The sequence below is a fragment of the Gossypium hirsutum genome, chromosome A13, assembly GCF_007990345.1.
Source record: "Gossypium hirsutum isolate 1008001.06 chromosome A13, Gossypium_hirsutum_v2.1, whole genome shotgun sequence".
Taxonomy (NCBI): Eukaryota; Viridiplantae; Streptophyta; class Magnoliopsida; order Malvales; family Malvaceae; genus Gossypium; species Gossypium hirsutum.
In genome coordinates, this window is record NC_053436.1 from 72548357 (window position 1) to 72566042 (window position 17686).

Consider the following 17686-nt stretch of genomic DNA (forward strand, 5'->3'; position numbering starts at 1 on the left):
AATCATCCTCCATTCTTTTGCGAAGCCTTGTCTTCGCAATTTTCATGGCTAAAAATGCACGTTCAGTTGTTGCAATAGATATGAGAAGAGTTAGCACAAGATGAATAATTCTATCAGGAAGAGGATAAATACTTGACTTATTTGTCTTAGCTAGCACTTGACCCAAATTGGCAACTGTAAAAGCTTTCTGCAACTCCGTGCTTTGATGAGCATCAAGTTGAAAATGCTCCAATTGAATCTTCATATGTAGCTTTTCTTGCTCTATAAAATCGTCCGGATAAAAATCATTCATAAGCTTGCAGATATCTTCCACCCAAAAAGCTTTGTAATTATCGCGTGGATCCAAAGCAAAGCTAAGAACAAGTAACTCTATTACCTCATCATTAAAGCGAGAATTCAGTTATTTTAGCAATGAATCAATACCAACAGTGAATATATCAAGCCAATAGTGATGCTTAATTGTGAGGTTATCTCTCTGGATACGAGACTGACCTCGACCAACTTTGTACAAAGCATTTAAATTAGGGACTTCTATCTCATGATCTTTACAAAATAACTTCACTTCCTCAAACAAAGGATCCCACCCATGTTCTCTAAATTTCTAGAGAAGCGTTTTAGTTTATGACACCAGCTGCATCGCATTTTGTATATATTGCGATTTATATTGCAATGCTTGACAAAGATCATTATTGACTCCAAGCATCTCAATCGTGAAATGAAAGATGGAAACAAATTCAATGGATGTCATTGCACCATGTATTCCATCCACTTCACTCCTTTGAGTAAGGTTGACGGACTTGATGATATCTTGTAATACAACACATACGAAACTGAACATCCTTACCGAGCTATTGAGAAAAGCTAAATGAGATCCCTATCGAGTATCTTCTAGATGTTGGAGAGTACAGATTTGATTTTTCCCTTTGCTAATTTCAAGCTCACCACTATCAATCAACTTCGCAATATGAGATGTCTCAATGTCTCTTAATTGATCATGTTGATTGCTTGAAGAAGCAACCAATTTAATTTTACAAGTCAAGTATGAAAAATTTTGACAAATAAGAATAACCTCCTTGGATCCAACAAGTACGGTTAATTGGAGACAATGAGTGAGGCAATGAACATAGTATGCAAATTAGAACTTTTTTGAAATAGATGTTCCATTCACCACACATACTACTTGCACCATCATATCCTTTGTAACGCCCTCAACCTGATTCAATTCGTCGGCTTTGGAACTTAGGCATTACCTTTCTATTATAGACTCATATTTATACATTCATACAATTTTTTCAACTGACTGTACCGCAGATAACAAATTGTATAAATGTATAATTACGAGGACTTACTAGTAAATACTATAACTTAACTACATCACTTTGCTTGTTTTGCCTTCAATGATATTTCTGACTACATTTACACTACCAACATATACTATATACACCATAAGGCTTATAACAACTCTCATAGCTTACTATCTTTATCAAAATCGAACACGTCGTTACTCTCGCATTGTATGCATAATAGCCTACCTCGCCATTCCAGTGGCGTAACCTTGGCATTGTCTCTCCTGGCACATTCTCAATCAGCTAACCTATGACATAAACCATAGAGGTAAGTTCAAGAGAACTTAGTGATTTAAACTCATTTACATTTATCGTCTATACACGCATGTTGTAACTATATTTGTCATCTTATTATTCCTAGTTCTTCGTTCAGTCTCAATGAGTAGCCCGTTAGACTCTTATTCTTCATGTCATAGTCGTTATATATTACTTTCCACCCTATCGATCCATAGCGTACGTTCTTCGTTAAGCTCCTCTATGATTTCTTATCCATTACCACACAATCGTAGCCTTCATTCAGATTTGCTCTTCAAGTCCTTTTTCTCATACTTTGAATTCGTCTCACACTCTAACGCGTTCCATCTTCTCTTGTTCATGCCTCAATATTATCCAGGATTTGCCATAATATTTCTTACGAAACCATTTCTCTCAGCGTTCACTATACGCATTATTTCCTTAGAGTTTGCCATATCTAATATTCCTTTAGAGTTTACCATATTTATGATTCTTCCCTTTCAGGGTCCTCCACAAAGTGTTCCTTTTAGTTGATAGCCTCTAGGATTTTCCTTTAAAATGTGACACGAAGGTGTTCCTTTACATAAATCGCCACAAAGGCTTTCATTTCATAGATTGTCACAAAGACTTCCATGTCAAAGGTTGCCACAAAGGCTTCAATTTCATAGATTGTCACAAAGGTTTTCACCAATGTGTTCATGATACGGATTCGCCTAGGCTCACATTACGTGAGGTTTGCCTCTTATTGTCTTAGGTTACGTAAAAACCTTATTTGGTAATAACCTTCATTTAGTTCTTTCCATATGATGTAATAACCCACTAGTTATGGTCTTATACGATATGGTGTTTCTATATGACGCCATAGCCCACCAACTACAGTCTTATAAAATATGGTTCCATGGATTTTTCCTTTCAGAGGATCATGTTTAAAGTCCCGATGATTCCTTTAGATGTTTCTGGACACAGACACAAACTCACCATACATTAACTTATTAATGACAAACATATTCATGTTTTTTCGACACATATACACATTTCAATATTTCAGATACAAGCATCCTTTAATCTTAGATTCTTATTACACACTTAGGCCATCAGATTTTATGCAATCCACATACACAAGTCCATAAATCATACATATCTCATTAGAATCATCACATCATGCTTTCGTACCTTGAATCTCATGGTTTTATCTCTTTTCACTGAAGTTTCTAAAATGTATAACACACATGCAAGAGTTAGCTTAAGGAGTCACCTAACAACCCTGAATAACAGTTTGATCTCCAAATCCCGGCACCAAAGCCAAAAGTTTGCAATAGCCACTAGGGTACGAAACAATCATTGGTATGAATTTCGATCTTTTAGTTTCAGCTTAGCAAGAAAGATCCTTGCTCCATTCCAAAGCTAGTCAGTGATGGTGCTTTCAAATAAAGGAAGAAGATAACCCTCTTCCTTTATGTTCCAGACTTTCTATAAATATATCTATATATATAGTGGAACTCACTTTCTCTTAATGGAGCTTGACACGTGTCACTGACCTTCAACACTCTCTTTCTCTTTATGGGTTACAACTATAAAGAAACATATACTAGTATCCAAAATCTTTACTTATCTCTTACTTACTCTTTCATTCATTCCTAACTATCTCGTTAGAGTGCAACTTATATAGTAACTAGTCAAACTTGACGTACCCTACTCCAAGAAATAATTTTTTTTAACACAAGAACCCTTATCACTATCACTATTTTCTTTTTTTGTACCTATGCATACATTTAGATTACAATTCTTACTTTATACTCTAACACTAACTGTGTGCCCTAAGTACATGCCGAAAGCATCCATTGGGTAAGTAGGACCACGCCACTCAAATCCTTTGACTGCACGACCCAACCTAGGGCCCGCCAATACTGGGTGTTACAACTCTCCCTCTTTGAGGAAAATTCATCCACAAAATTATTGTAATGTGGCAAACACAGATGTTCGAATGCAAACTATCCACCCAGTGGTGTATCGTGGAAGCCCGTACTTGTTCAGAATTCCTACAAATTGGTCTAAGCTCACTGTTTTGTCAAAAATTCAAATTTCGCACAACTTACTTTATGACAAGTGTCAGCCTTGTATTGAAGAACTTAAGCAGTCATTTAAAATTTAACTTCTTGTGCATGATTTTCTCCATTTATTCTTATCATTTCAACATCCCCTTTCCTTTTACCTTCCTGCAACAATCTGAATCTATAACCTCATATTTATTCTGTTCATTCTCTGCTTTTTCCATCTTCGCTTATTCAAATATACTTATCATTCTTCATTTTTACTCTTTCTTCTTTTCCTCTTCTTGCATTTTTCATAAAAAAATGGTTCAAACCAACACTCAAAGGAGAGGTCACAACCAAGCTAGTTAAACTGTTGCCCCGAGTGGTTCCAATCCACCTTTACTTCAAGATCTTACAATTAGCCTAATTGAGGAGGACACCCAGCCAAATTACCTATAACACCACCCCTGATGAGATGACTCGTTTTCTTAGAGTCCAAGGTATTCGAATCCCGAACTTTGCTTACACCTTCTAGATACCTGAATGAAGTCATTTGAGTTGTAATGCCAGAGGGTTCATCTTGCCTTTAATTCTTTGAGAAGTTGGGTTCCATCTACCTTTAAATCCTTTCTTTTGTGTCGTCTTAAGTGAATAAAGCATTTTGCCAAGACAATTATGAGCTCTATCTTGGTGGAATCTAGTGGCCTACTAAATCAATTGCTATATGCATAATGAACCACCAATGCTGAAATTTTCCAAAAGTTTTACTAGTTAAAGGTGATTAGACAGGGTGCTACTCTCAGCAATGCCCATTTCAGTGTGCACTCAGGGTGTGAGCCAATCATTAACATTTTGAATCTCCATTAACAGAAAGGCAAATACATATAAGTCATTAGTAACTCTAGGCCTAATTTTGGTTTTCCAACAAGATGGTCTCTTCCTAAGAAGGGTACTTGTAACCAATTTCAGCCAGAGGGTTCTGAGCTTTTTGATGTTCAAGTTAAATGATTGAAAAAAGGGTGTGTGTTAGACGTAGTTGAACTAGTTTAAGTTAGAAATATGTTCCAATACTGCATTCAAGTGTAACGGCCCGATTTTTAACTAAATCAGAATAGTGGTTTCAGAACCACAAATTTGAGATCGTAAAATTATTTTAATATTATTTTTAGTGTTTACAGTATGTGAACATATATGTGTGAAAATTTCGTGAGTTAATTTTACCGTTTAATAGCTCAATTTGAGAAAAATGACTTAATCGTGTAAAATGCAAAAGTAGCATGCTATAAGTTAAAAGTACTTAATTGCCATAGCTTATTAAATGGGAGGTCCATATGATGAATTTAGACCATAGATAGTGTTAATGGACATTAATGGACATCCATTATATGATTTTATAAGTTTATAAACAAGGGTAATATAGTAAATTGGTAATTTAGTTATAATTTAGTAAAAACAAAGTCAAAATTCATTTTTGCTCATCTTTGGCAATCGAAAATTTAAAAAAAGAAGATAGGGTTTGAAGCTTTTAAATTTTAGCACATTCCTAGCTTGATTAAGGTACGGTTTTAGCTCGATTTTTGATAATTTCTATGTTTTTGTGATCGTTGCTTCGTGTTCTAGCTAGCCTGTACCTTAATTTTTGAATTTGCTGATGATTTTATAAAGTGCCATTGTTCAATCTATGAGCTTTGTGATAGTTGATGATGAAAAATGGATATTTGTTGATAGATTATCAAGTTTTATTAAGTGATTTTTGACAAAAATGTCAAATAAGGATTTATTTGTGAAAATGTGAAAATATGTGTTAAATGTGTGAATAAATGATAAATATGGGCTGATATATGCACTAGGAAAATTCAGCTAGCATGTATTTGAAAGAAATTGTGAAATTTTGTGTTTTTGTGAAATAGGGACTAAATTCAATAAATGTGGAACTTTAAGGGCTAAAGTGAAAAAAGGCCCAAATATGTGTTTGTGGACTAAATTGAAAGATTATGTGATTAAATGAGTTAAATTTGTTACAATATAGATCAAGAAAATAGGAACCCAAATTTAGATCAAGGCAAGAACAAAGTACTAGACTAATTGACTAGTTTCGTCGTTTTTACGTCCGAGGTAAGTTCGTACTTGATAAAAATTGTTACAATTATATTTTAATGCTTTGATATTGCATAAATTGTATATATGAGACTATGGTAATGTTTGATGACAAATCAATTACATTTGGCACTTAGTGTGAGAGATTATAATAGCTTCGGCTATGTAATGCACTTAGTGTGCGAGATTATAATAGCTTTGGCTACGTAATGCACTTAGTGTGCGAGATTATAATAGCTTCGGCTATGTAATGCACTTAGTGTGCGAGATTATAATAGCTTCGGCTATGCTTTGGCACTGAGTGTATGAGATATCGAGTAATCGACAGTATCACAAGAAAGTATGAGTTCAATATGAATTTGTACAGGTATGTACATATAAAGTAAGAAATTCAAATAGGAGAAGTCATGAAGTTACATATAGCATAAGAACAAGAATGTGAAAGGTTTGCTAATAATCATGAGTTGCATGTTATTATGCTTAGATTGATGAATGATATATTTTTTATTAGATAAGTTATTATCATACGAACTTACTAAGCTTTTAAAGCTTACTTTGTGTGCTCTTTCCATGTTTTATAGATTTTCAAAGCTAGCTCAGACATCGGAGATCATTGGGAACCATCATCACACTATTGACTACATGTTGGTATTTTTGGATGCTTGTAAATATGGTGTATGTCATGTATAGGCTAGTGAGTTGATGTTATGTTTTGAGATTTGATATAGCCTTGATATTTGGCTTGCTTTTGTTGAAATGTTGGTATGTACTTGGTCATTTAAGTTGGCTTAAATTATGTGTTTGATAAGTAATATATGTGATGTAAATAAGTTACCTTGTGTTTTGGCATGTTTGCCATGATTGTTGATATGGCTAAGTGGTTACTCATTTGGTTAGTTACTATTTGATGTATTAATACTTGAGGAATGGTATATTTTGGCATGAGTTGTAGATGAAGAATTGATATGTTTGAGAAGCATGATTTGGTTGATAGAAAGGTGATAAAATACATTTAGGAGTTATGTGAGTTTGATTATTATGGCATATTGATTTGGCATGTTTTGGCTACCTATGTATGTATTGAAATGATACCATTTTGATGGCTAGGTGAACATGAGAAAAGGGGTGGCAAATTGACTTTGCAAATGGCCTATTTTTGTCCACACGGGTAGAGACACGGGCATGTGTCTCAGCTGTGTGCGACACATGGTCATGTTATACGGCCGTGTGTTCCTTGGGGTACCCTTTCCAATTAAGACAGTATACCCTATAGTTTTGACACGGTCTAGACACATGGGCGTGTCTACTGACCGTGTGTAAAACACGGGCTGGCACATGGGCGTGTGGCCAACCGTGTGGCCAATCGTGTGACCCAAGTCAGTAACCCTATCTAGTTTTCCCACGACTATGGCACACGAGCGTGTCTCTAGTTGTGTGGTGCAAGTCAGAATGTATGCCCTGTTTTCACACGGTCAATGACACGGGCGTGTCTGGTGGTCTTGTGAGGCACAGAGCCTGTTCACACGGGCGTGTGACCCTTAAATGTTGGAAAATTTTCTAAGTTTCCTTTGCAAATGTTATTGGTTTAGTCCCGAACCACTTTTAAGCATGTTTTAAGGTCTTGTAGAGCCTTATAAGGGACATTGTGAATGATTTGAATGGATTTTGATTATGAATGTATAAATATATGTGAATAAAGTGTATTATCTGGTAATGCCATCGGATACGAGTTAAGGTGTTACATCAAGAACTTAGCCCAAATGGATTTCAATAGAGTGAGTCCAACACAGGGTTGGATGGTCAGAGAATGTTATCAACAAGTCTATGACATAAAACAAAGAGGTAAATTCACGAGAACTTAGTGAGCAAACTTCATTTACCTTTATCATCTATATACACATCTGGTAACTACATTCATCATCTTATTATTCCTAGTTCTTCGTTCAATCTCTGGTGAGTACCTCATTAGACTCCTATTCTTCATGCCATAGTCGTTATATATTACTTTTTACCCTATCGGTCTATAGCTTATGTTATTCGATAAGCTCCTATGTGATTTATTATCCATTCCCATGGAGTTATAGCCTTCATTCAGATTTGCTTTTCAAGTCCCTTTTCTTATACTTCTAATTCGTCGCACACTCTAGCGGTTTCCATCTTCCCATTTTTCATGTTTCAATATTATCCAAGATTTGCCAAAATATTTCTTACGAAACTGCTTCTCTTAGTGTTCACCATACGTACTATTTCTTCAGAGTTCGCCATATGTAATATTCCTTCAAAGTTCACCATATTTATCATTCTCCCCTTTCAGGGTCCTCTACAAAGTGTCCCCTTCAGATGATAACCTTTAGGATTTTCCTTTAGAATGCACCAAAAAGGTGTTCCTTTCCATAGATTGCCATAAAAGCTTTTATTTCAAAGATTTCCACAAAGACTTCTATGTCATAAATTGCCACAAAGCCTTCCATTTCATAGATTGCCACAAAGGCTTCTATTTCATCGGCGTGCTCATGATAGGAATTCACCTATAATCATATTACATGAGGTTTTCCCCTTATCATCTTGGGTCACGGAAAAACCACATTTGGTAATAACTTTCCTTTAGTTCTTTCCATATGATGCCATAACCCACTAGTTATAGTATTATACGATTGGTATTTCCATAAGAAGCCATAGCCCACCAACTACGGTCGTACATGATATGGTGCCATGGGCTTTTCTTTTTAGAGGATCGTGTTTAAAGTCCTGACGAACTCCTTGAGATGACTCCAAAGACAGACATAAACTCATCATACATTAACTTGTTCATGACAGACATATTCATGTTTTTCCGGACACATATACACATTTCAATCTTTCAAATACAACTGCCCTTTAACATTAGATTCCTATTACACACTTACACCATCAGATTTTATGCAATCCATACATACAAGTCCATAAACCATACATTTCTCATCAGAATCATCATATCATACTTTTCTAACCTGAATCTTTTGGTTTTATCTCTTTTCACCAAATTTTCTAGAATGCATAACACACATGCAAGAGTCAACTTAGGGACTCACCTAACATCCTTGAACAGCAGCTTGATCTCTAGATCTCGGCATCAAATCTATAAGTTTGCAGTAGCCACTAAGGTACGAAAAAATTATTTGTATGAATTTCGATCTTTTAGTTTTAGCTTAGCAAGAAAGATCATTGCTCCATTCCAAAGCTAATTAGTGATTTCCTATAACTATATATAGTGGAAACTCACTTTCTCTATTGGAGCTTGACACGTGTCACCAACCTTCAACACTCCCTTTCTCTTTATGGTTTATAGCTATAAAGAAACATATACCAGTATCCAAAATCTTTACTTATCTTTTACTTACTCTTTCATATAGTCCTGACTATATCATTAGAATGTAACTTTTACAGTAACTAGTCAAACTTGGCGTACCGTACTCCAAGCAATAATTTTTTTAACACAAGAACCCTTATCACTATCACTAATTTCTTCTTTTGTACCTATACATGCTTTCAGATTACAAACTTACATCATACTCTAACACTAACTATGTGCCCTAAGTATACGCTGAAAGTGTCCATTGGGTAGGTAGGACCACGCCACTCAAATTCTTCAACTACACGCCCTAACCTAGGGCCCGCCAATACTGGGTGTTGCATTATTCACCACGAAAATCATCCATATTAAGGCAACAATGTAAAAGAACTTCACAGTTTGCCTTCTCCAAAGCTAACAATGCAGTGTCCTTCAAATGAACCAAATCAAAGAATCATTTATGTATAAAACCTTCTTTATCAACAAATTGTAAAATAATTTCCATTTGTTCTTTCTTTGACTCATCACAAGTTTCATCCACTACAATGCAAAACTTTGAATCTCTAACCTTTTCTCAAATGAATCCTTGGATTTTACCTACCAAAATAGAAAGAATGTCCTTATTAACTGTCGGACTGACATACCGTGCATTTTGAGAGGTATTTTCTAAGACAATTACCTCTACATCTTCATTATAATAAGCTAGGAGTTTTACTAGTTTAAGAAGGTTAGCTCGATTTCTTGAATCTTGTGCTTTATTGCATCCCTTAAAGGTATAACCTTGAAATACAAGCCACTTGACAATATTTATTGACACCTTGAATTATAGTCGATTTCTTGCAACTTGTTCAAAATTTTGTTTCTCAATAAGCCTTTCAGTATTTTGAAAGAAATTCTGAAGATCGAGATAACTTTTCATTACATTCTTATGTAAAGAATTTGCATCCTTACCTACTTGAGTAATAAAGGACATTTAGATCCTTCATTGACCTTCTTCCATAATTGAAATACTTGGCTTGTAAAATTATTTTCATGATGCCCAAATGACTTGTTGAAGAGAAAACAAGGAAGACAATATATAACATTCTTACTTGGTGAAAAATTGAGCCAACCAGGGAATAACTTGTATTAAGATCAGAGAAATCGACGTCCATTCTTGTTAATATATTGAGGAGATGTTGGAACATCACTTGGATTAATCAATTGATATGGTCCAAATTTAATGTAAGCTCAACGAACTTTGTCTTGTTGATTTGGAGGGTAATCCTAAATAGATTTTCGAAGTCTCGAATCACACTCTAAAGAAAAAACATCAAACTCCTTTGTTTCGACTCTTGACAACTTATGAGGACGTTCAGGAACTTGAGAAGACCAAATATCTCGTTTAGGGGCTTGGGAAGACTCAATATCTCATTTAAGATCTTGGGATTGAGAAGACATGATATCTCGTTTAGGAGCTTCGAAAGCCTCGATATCGCATTCAAGAGCTTGAGATTGAGAAGACCTAATATCTTATTCAGGATCTTGGGAAGATACGATATTTGATTTTTTCCCCACTAATAATAGAAGGTTGAGGAACCGATTGATCATTATTGCATTCTGACACCCTTTTCTTGAAAAAGATTCGATCTTTTTCCTGACCATAATTTAATCAAAAAACCTAGAGATTGTAATAATATATTAAAAAAATTAGGAAAAAGAAAAAAAAGTAAGTCAGATAAATAAAGAACATAATTTATGAAAAAATATTTACTGAGAGGAAGATAATTTGTATTTTTTACTCTATACTTTCAGTCTCGACATCAAAATCCTTTTTTTTTCTTTCGACAGTGTCAACACCTTACCAAAGGAAGATAATTCCTTAGCAAGACATACTGTAACACCCCTTACCCGTATTCGATGCCAGAATAGGGTACGAGGCGTTACCAGACATAAACTAACATAATAATACAAAACTGGGCCATAAAATCTCGCCCAAATTTAAAACTTATCATTCACATGCATATCGTCCCTTATATGGGTCTTCGAGGCCCAAAACATACATTGGGTGTGGTTCGGGACTAAACCGAGAACTCTCGGAACTTATACAATACTTAGAAATTTTTCCTATTTTAGAAGGTTACACGCTCATGTGGGTAGGCCGTATGGTCTCACACGCCCGTGTGGCTTGGGACACTCCCATGTTCTCAGCCTGTGTAACTCATTGTTTATGACGTCATCAACTAGATTGAGGTCACACGGCCAAGTCCCACGCCCGTGTGCTTAGGCCGTGGCCTCCACACGGCTAAGACACATGGCCGTGTCTCTGCCCGTATGTTTACTACTGAGCATTCTATTTTACCAAATTAGGGTATAGGGGACACACGGCCAGATCACACGCCTATAGGGGTAGACTGTGTGTCACACACGGTCTAGACATACACCCGTGTGCCTACCTGTGTGGACAACTTTGAGGCTATTTTCCAAGCCAGTTGCCACCCTTATTTGGACATACACATACATGACTTCAAACGCATTTATCATGGCATAAGTGAGCACTTAAACATATACAAACAAGACATGACCGTGATCATTTCATCTTTACTTATACATACATAAGACATCATACTTTGTCAAGCCCAACTTACCAATTCTCATTTAAGCCATGTTTATCATCATACTAAACAAATCCAAATTAAATTATCAAGAATTCATAACCACAACACATCACCATTGCATGGGCACATGTATACTTAAATAAATAGGCTTAAAACCCAATAATCAATATGAGCCACGTCTCATGGCCTTATACCAAATAGATCAAATATCAATATAAGCCAATTTACATGGCTTCACATTACATCAAACCCTTAACCATTACAAGCCAATACCTTTGGCTAAATCGTAATGACACATTCACAATTGACTAAGTCCCTATACATGCCATAAACTTAAGAGGTTTGTATTCATTTTTACCCACAATGATAGCTTGATAGTGTGATGACATCTCCGACGGTCTCCAACCCAAGCTAGCTAATTTAACCTATAAGACATGGGAAAGGAGGGGGGTAAGCTATATAATATAACTTAGTAAGTTCATATGCAAATAATAACAACTATTAACATTCATTTACTTTATCCATCCATAAGAGTACTATAATTTCAATTAGCATTAGATTTTAAGATTTCTACTTATTCATTCATAGTGATTACTCCTTTAATTTATAAACACCATTTACATGCCTTGGCATTAGCCTAGCCACTATAGTTTTCCTATTATAACAGATCACATTAACTAACAAGTTATTTCCATCTTCTTAATCACATGCACATTATTTGTGAGTAATCATAATTTCAACATATAGTTCAATCACCTTTCACTTGTCTAAGCTCGTATCTTACTATATTCTTATAATGACTTTATTCGATAATTATAACTGTCTTTCTTTTCCTCATATCCAATGAAACACAATTTTAATAAATGAATTATAATATATCACAAAAAATTAGGCTCCTAAGCCTATCACATGATCATTATCAAATCTTATCCTGCATCCATTCATCATAAATGTAGACCATTTGTCGTAAGGTTATCAATGTGTCACAAGCATAACTTGTTCATGTACATTCTCACCAAGAATTCATCATATATCAAATTCACTTCACATAAGTTCCGTGTACATACCTGTACCACTTGTAATATAGTCACGTACTTTCTTGTTCTTAGGGTACCCATTGAAATACAATTCAAGCATATAAACATATTAGGTCATATCTCAATTCAGCCAATCAGCCTAACACATAACCATCATTCATATACATCATATATCCAACATCACGAGTACGTGCACTATCAATTACTATGGGTAATAAACAATTATTTCCACAATAATCATGAATTTACAATTATAGGCTTACGTATATGCCTGTTTACTTGTAGTAATTTCATTCTCATACTCATCTTTAATTTACCCATTGAACACATCGGAATACTAAGTATGCTTTGGGATCTCATACTCTTAGTATCGTATCAATGCCATATCCCAGATATGGTCTTACATGAAATATCATATCGACGCCATGTCCCTGACATGGTCTTATACGAAATCACACACCAATGCCATATCCCAGATATAGTCTTATACGGAATCTCAGTAGCTCTAATATTATGACATTTGTATTCTACCCTTGAGGTTAAATTGAGATTTCTCATTTCTCAAAACCTCGTCAAAATCGTCATTAATCCATTTCATAAAAAATAAATGGATACAATTCATGCAACATTGAAATATTAAATGCATAATATAAGGTTGCATTATTTACGCATGAACTTACCTCGCCACCAAAATGGCAAAAGGGACCTAACCGTCAATTTCTCGGTTTTCCCCCGTTCTAGGTCCAAACCTCATTTTCTGTGATCTATAATATCACATTTAGTCTATTTATTAGTCACATTAGTCAATGTGATCCAAAAATATACTATGAAAAATTTATATTTTTACCCCTAAACTTTATCATATTTACACTTTTGCCCCTCGGCTTGTAAAATGATTTTTATTCAATTTCTTTGCACTTTAAGCCTAGCTGAATCATTTTCATAACTATAGCAGCCCACAATTTCCACTAAATCGTACTCTTATGACAAATTTTATAACTTTTACAAATTAGTCCTTTTTAGCATTTTCACCGAAAACTACTTAGTAAAAGTCATTTAACACACAAAAAACATTTATATTCCTCCCTTAAACATCAAAATACACATATGTAGCACATGTGTAAATTTTTAAACATCAACTCTAGCTCAAATAAATGGTAGAAATAGATAGATCTTGTTACGGGGATTGCAAAAACGTAAAAATCATTAAAACGGGGCTAGAACGAACTTACAATCGAGCTTGGCTTTTAATTTTGTTTTTAATTAATTTTAATAACTAAATAACCAAAATGCCCTTAATGAAAATATTTGGAAACATGCCTAACCATGTCCATTTTTGTCCACCAACTTAACCAATGGTCTAATTACCATATAAGGACCTTCAATTTAAAATTTCATAACAATTGGACACCTCTAGCATGTAGAACTCAAATTTTTTAGTTTTTACGATTTAGTCCTTTTGGCTAAATTGAGTGCCCAAACGTCAAAATTTTCAAACGAAATTTTCATGAAATCATTTTGTGAAATCGTAGACCATAAAAATATAATAAAAATAAATTTTATTATGTTAGATTTGTGGTCTCAAAACCACTGTTCTAACTAGACCATAAATTGGGATGTTACACATACAAATCAAAATACAAGAAAGTCACTAACCTAATATGTATGGGCATGAGCCAAATCAATTAATTTTGAAATTTGACTTTAAAGTTCATATTGAGCCTCTAAATTTAGTCTTTCAAGGCCCATCATACATTAATATTTGATTATTATTATTATTATTTGGCCAATGGGGCGAATGTTATAAAATGTGGACACCAAACCTAGATCCATCCCTGCCCTCAGTTAAGGTAGAAAGCCATTGAATAAAGAATCTGGAAGACTGCTTGATGCTGTAGGTTTAGATGGAGAGAAAAAAAGGAAGGAGATGAAGAGATTTGTGTGCCTTGATTTTTTCTTCAGCTGTTGAGATAAACTTATATATGGGAGACATGGAAGTCCACGCGTCCTGAGTTTTACTGATAGTAGAGTTATACCTTATTCCCTTATAGTGTTGATGATATAATGTCCTAAGATAGGATTTTTTAGAATACTTAAGTGATCAATGAATCTGATACCCCATGTGTGCCTAACGAGGGTTATCTCATGATGGTTTGTCAGCTGATTGTGGTCCAAGTTGGCTTGGTTTGCCTAGTTAGAGCTTCGCCTAGAATGGATATATTAGCATATAGTTGACCTATTGATGACACATGGAGGGACACATGGAGCAACTATAACAAAATTGACTAAAAGTGAAGCTAATTTTCTTTGCATAATAAAGTTTATTAGGGAGTTTGCTTGACTCAATAAGTCTAATTTGGGTTATTTTTAAAATTTTGAGTTGATTCAATACTATCTGAATTTAAATTAAATAATTTTTGAAGTATATTTAAATTTTAATTATAAAATTTAAAATTTATAAATTAATTATTAAACTATAATTTCATTTTTAAAAATGAAATGAATAAATTGACAAATCCGAGAAGGTTTTTTAAAATCGAGCTTGAGCGCACCTATTATTTTATGAATTTGTAAAATAAATATATTGCATTATTAAATTAAAAATTAATTTGAAAAGTCTTGCATTGTTTTGATAAAATAAACAAGGAATTACATAGAGTAGATCATAAGCAAATTATCAAAGGAAATATCATCCTTCAAGATCTCTTCAATCTCTAGAGAGGGAACCTCGAAAATGTTCAAATATTCATCATTTGACAGAGCCATTTATGCCAAAGCATCAGTTAACTGATTGGCCTCTCTAGGAACATAAATCAATGACCAATTCTTTTCCAAAGTTCAAATTTGTTGAATCCTCATTATCAAAGAGTTTTTTGGACCACCAAACTTACTATCACTTATAGAAATTTTAATATTAGGTATATTAATTAATTTTTAAAAGGGATTACAAAATAAAAATATTTTAAAACGTATACTCATGCGCACGTGATACCGAAAACTAATTATCCCAACTATAAATTAAATGAAATGGATTTGATTTAGCCCATTCTAAATCTATTTTTACTGAACACGTACACGCGCCAAAGAAGCGCGTTGACATGGGGTATGAACCCCACACGGGCCTAACTCTAACCAAACTAACCTCTTTCCTTTCACCAAGTCCAACACGCTTTTTTAATCAACAAAATCCTCGTGAACCTCTTTCGTTTTTTACTCTCTCTCATGGCTTCCGAGCAGTACGGTGCCGTTTTTGAGGAATCTCAGGACGACGACGAGGAACCCTCTTCCTCCGGTAACGACGACGTGCTCAACGGTAACGACGAAGAGGACGAGGAGTTGTTAGAAGAAGAAGAGGAAGAAGATTTTAATTCCCCCTCTTTACTACCTCAACCGATTGCCGCAGTCGTACCCTCCGCCTCAATCCCCGCCGTTCCTCTTGCCGTTCCTTCATCCACCGTCGTGACCGTCGCTTCTGTTCCTCTCAGGGGTTCGACTCCCGACTCTAAACGCCAACGGATTGATTCCGCCGTCTCCGAGAAAAAACCTCCTCCGCCGCAACAATTCGACGAATCGCGGCGGTTATTTCAACGTTTATGGACTGATGAAGACGAGATCGAGCTTCTCAAAGGATTTCTCGATTACACGACTTCGAAAACCAACTCTAATTCTTCTCACCATCACCATCACGATACGGCGTTGTTTTACGATCTAATCAAATCGAAACTCCAGCTCGATTTCAACAAGAATCAGTTAGTCGAGAAGCTTCGAAGATTGAAGAAGAAATATAGGAACGTGATGAATAAGATCAATTCGGGTAAAGAATTTTCCTTCAAAAGCCCTCATGATCAAGCTACTTTTGAAATTTCTAGAAAGATCTGGAGTAGTAGTGTTGGCAAAGTAGAAGATAATGTTTTAGATTATGATGAAAATAATATTACTCCTACTCCTACTCCTACTACTACTAACATCAATTTTCTCGATGAATGTGGGGAGAAAAAGAATCTTACTCCAAAATCCGCAGCCAATAAGAGAAGGTCAAAGAGTAAAGGAGGGAAACTGGAAGAGAAAAGAGTTTTAAATGATGGGTTTGTGATTTCTAACAATAATTTTAATAATAGGAGTGATCATGACCAGGGTAATGTGGAAGGACTGGGTGGTGGTGGCGGTGGCAGTGGTGCTGGAGGAGAAAGAGGAAACCTGACAGCAGTAGTAGAGGAGACGGTGAAGAGTTGTTTAACACCCGTGTTTAAGGAGTTGTTAGGTAGTTTAATTGGAGGAGGGGGAGGAGGGGGAAGAGGGATTAGTGGAATGGCTATGAATGCCATGCCATTGAGTTTTGGCGGAACTTTGAATTTTGGCAGCGGTGGTGGTGGTAATGTGGAGTTCATGGATGAGAGGTGGAGGAAGCAGCAAATATTGGAGTTGGAAGTTTATTCTAAGCGGTTGGAGTTGGTGCAAGATCAGATTAAGGTGGCTCTGGAGGAGCTTCGGTCAATTGGAGGGTGATTTCTGAGTATGGGTGCTTATTAGTTATTTCTGTGAAAGGTTTCTTATCTTTTCATTGATGGATCAGCTGATAGTGTAGGGGAGTAACTGGTTTTTCTTAGTTTGGTTTTGGGTTTTCTTTCTTCTTTGCTTATTTGATAGAAATGAACAGTTATTGGAATAATGATTTATAATTATTTAGTCTTTGAATCAATAGTTTGTTCTAGTTGTTCTCATTTGTGTATATATGTTTTTTATACATGGGTTGGGATGACTTGCTTAGAAATAAAAGACAGATGTTATGGTTCATTTAATGCAAATGTGCAAGATCTAACATTGTAGAATTTGTTGAACGGATTCAACAACAGTTTACTATTTTACTACATTGTTTTAAAAAGTTATATTTGAGTTGAAATTCAATTTATCAGATAGCTTGTTGTGATATGTTGGTGGTGGTGTGAAGATCTACATTGTTCCGATTCTTTATTTTCCTTAAGAGCATCCATTTCTGACACATATTTGGACG

The 17686-nt window shown here is 35.1% G+C and overlaps 1 protein-coding gene across 1 annotated transcript; it reads left to right on the top strand.

Annotated features, from left to right (window-relative positions):
- The first annotated feature begins 15674 nt into the window (after positions 1-15674).
- On the top strand, positions 15675-17474 carry LOC107952009 (probable transcription factor At3g04930). The gene has a single exon (XM_016887236.2). The coding sequence runs from the start codon at positions 15898-15900 to the stop codon at positions 17179-17181; it is 1284 nt and encodes a 427-aa protein (XP_016742725.1). The 5' UTR covers positions 15675-15897; the 3' UTR covers positions 17182-17474.
- The last annotated feature ends 212 nt before the right edge of the window (positions 17475-17686 follow it).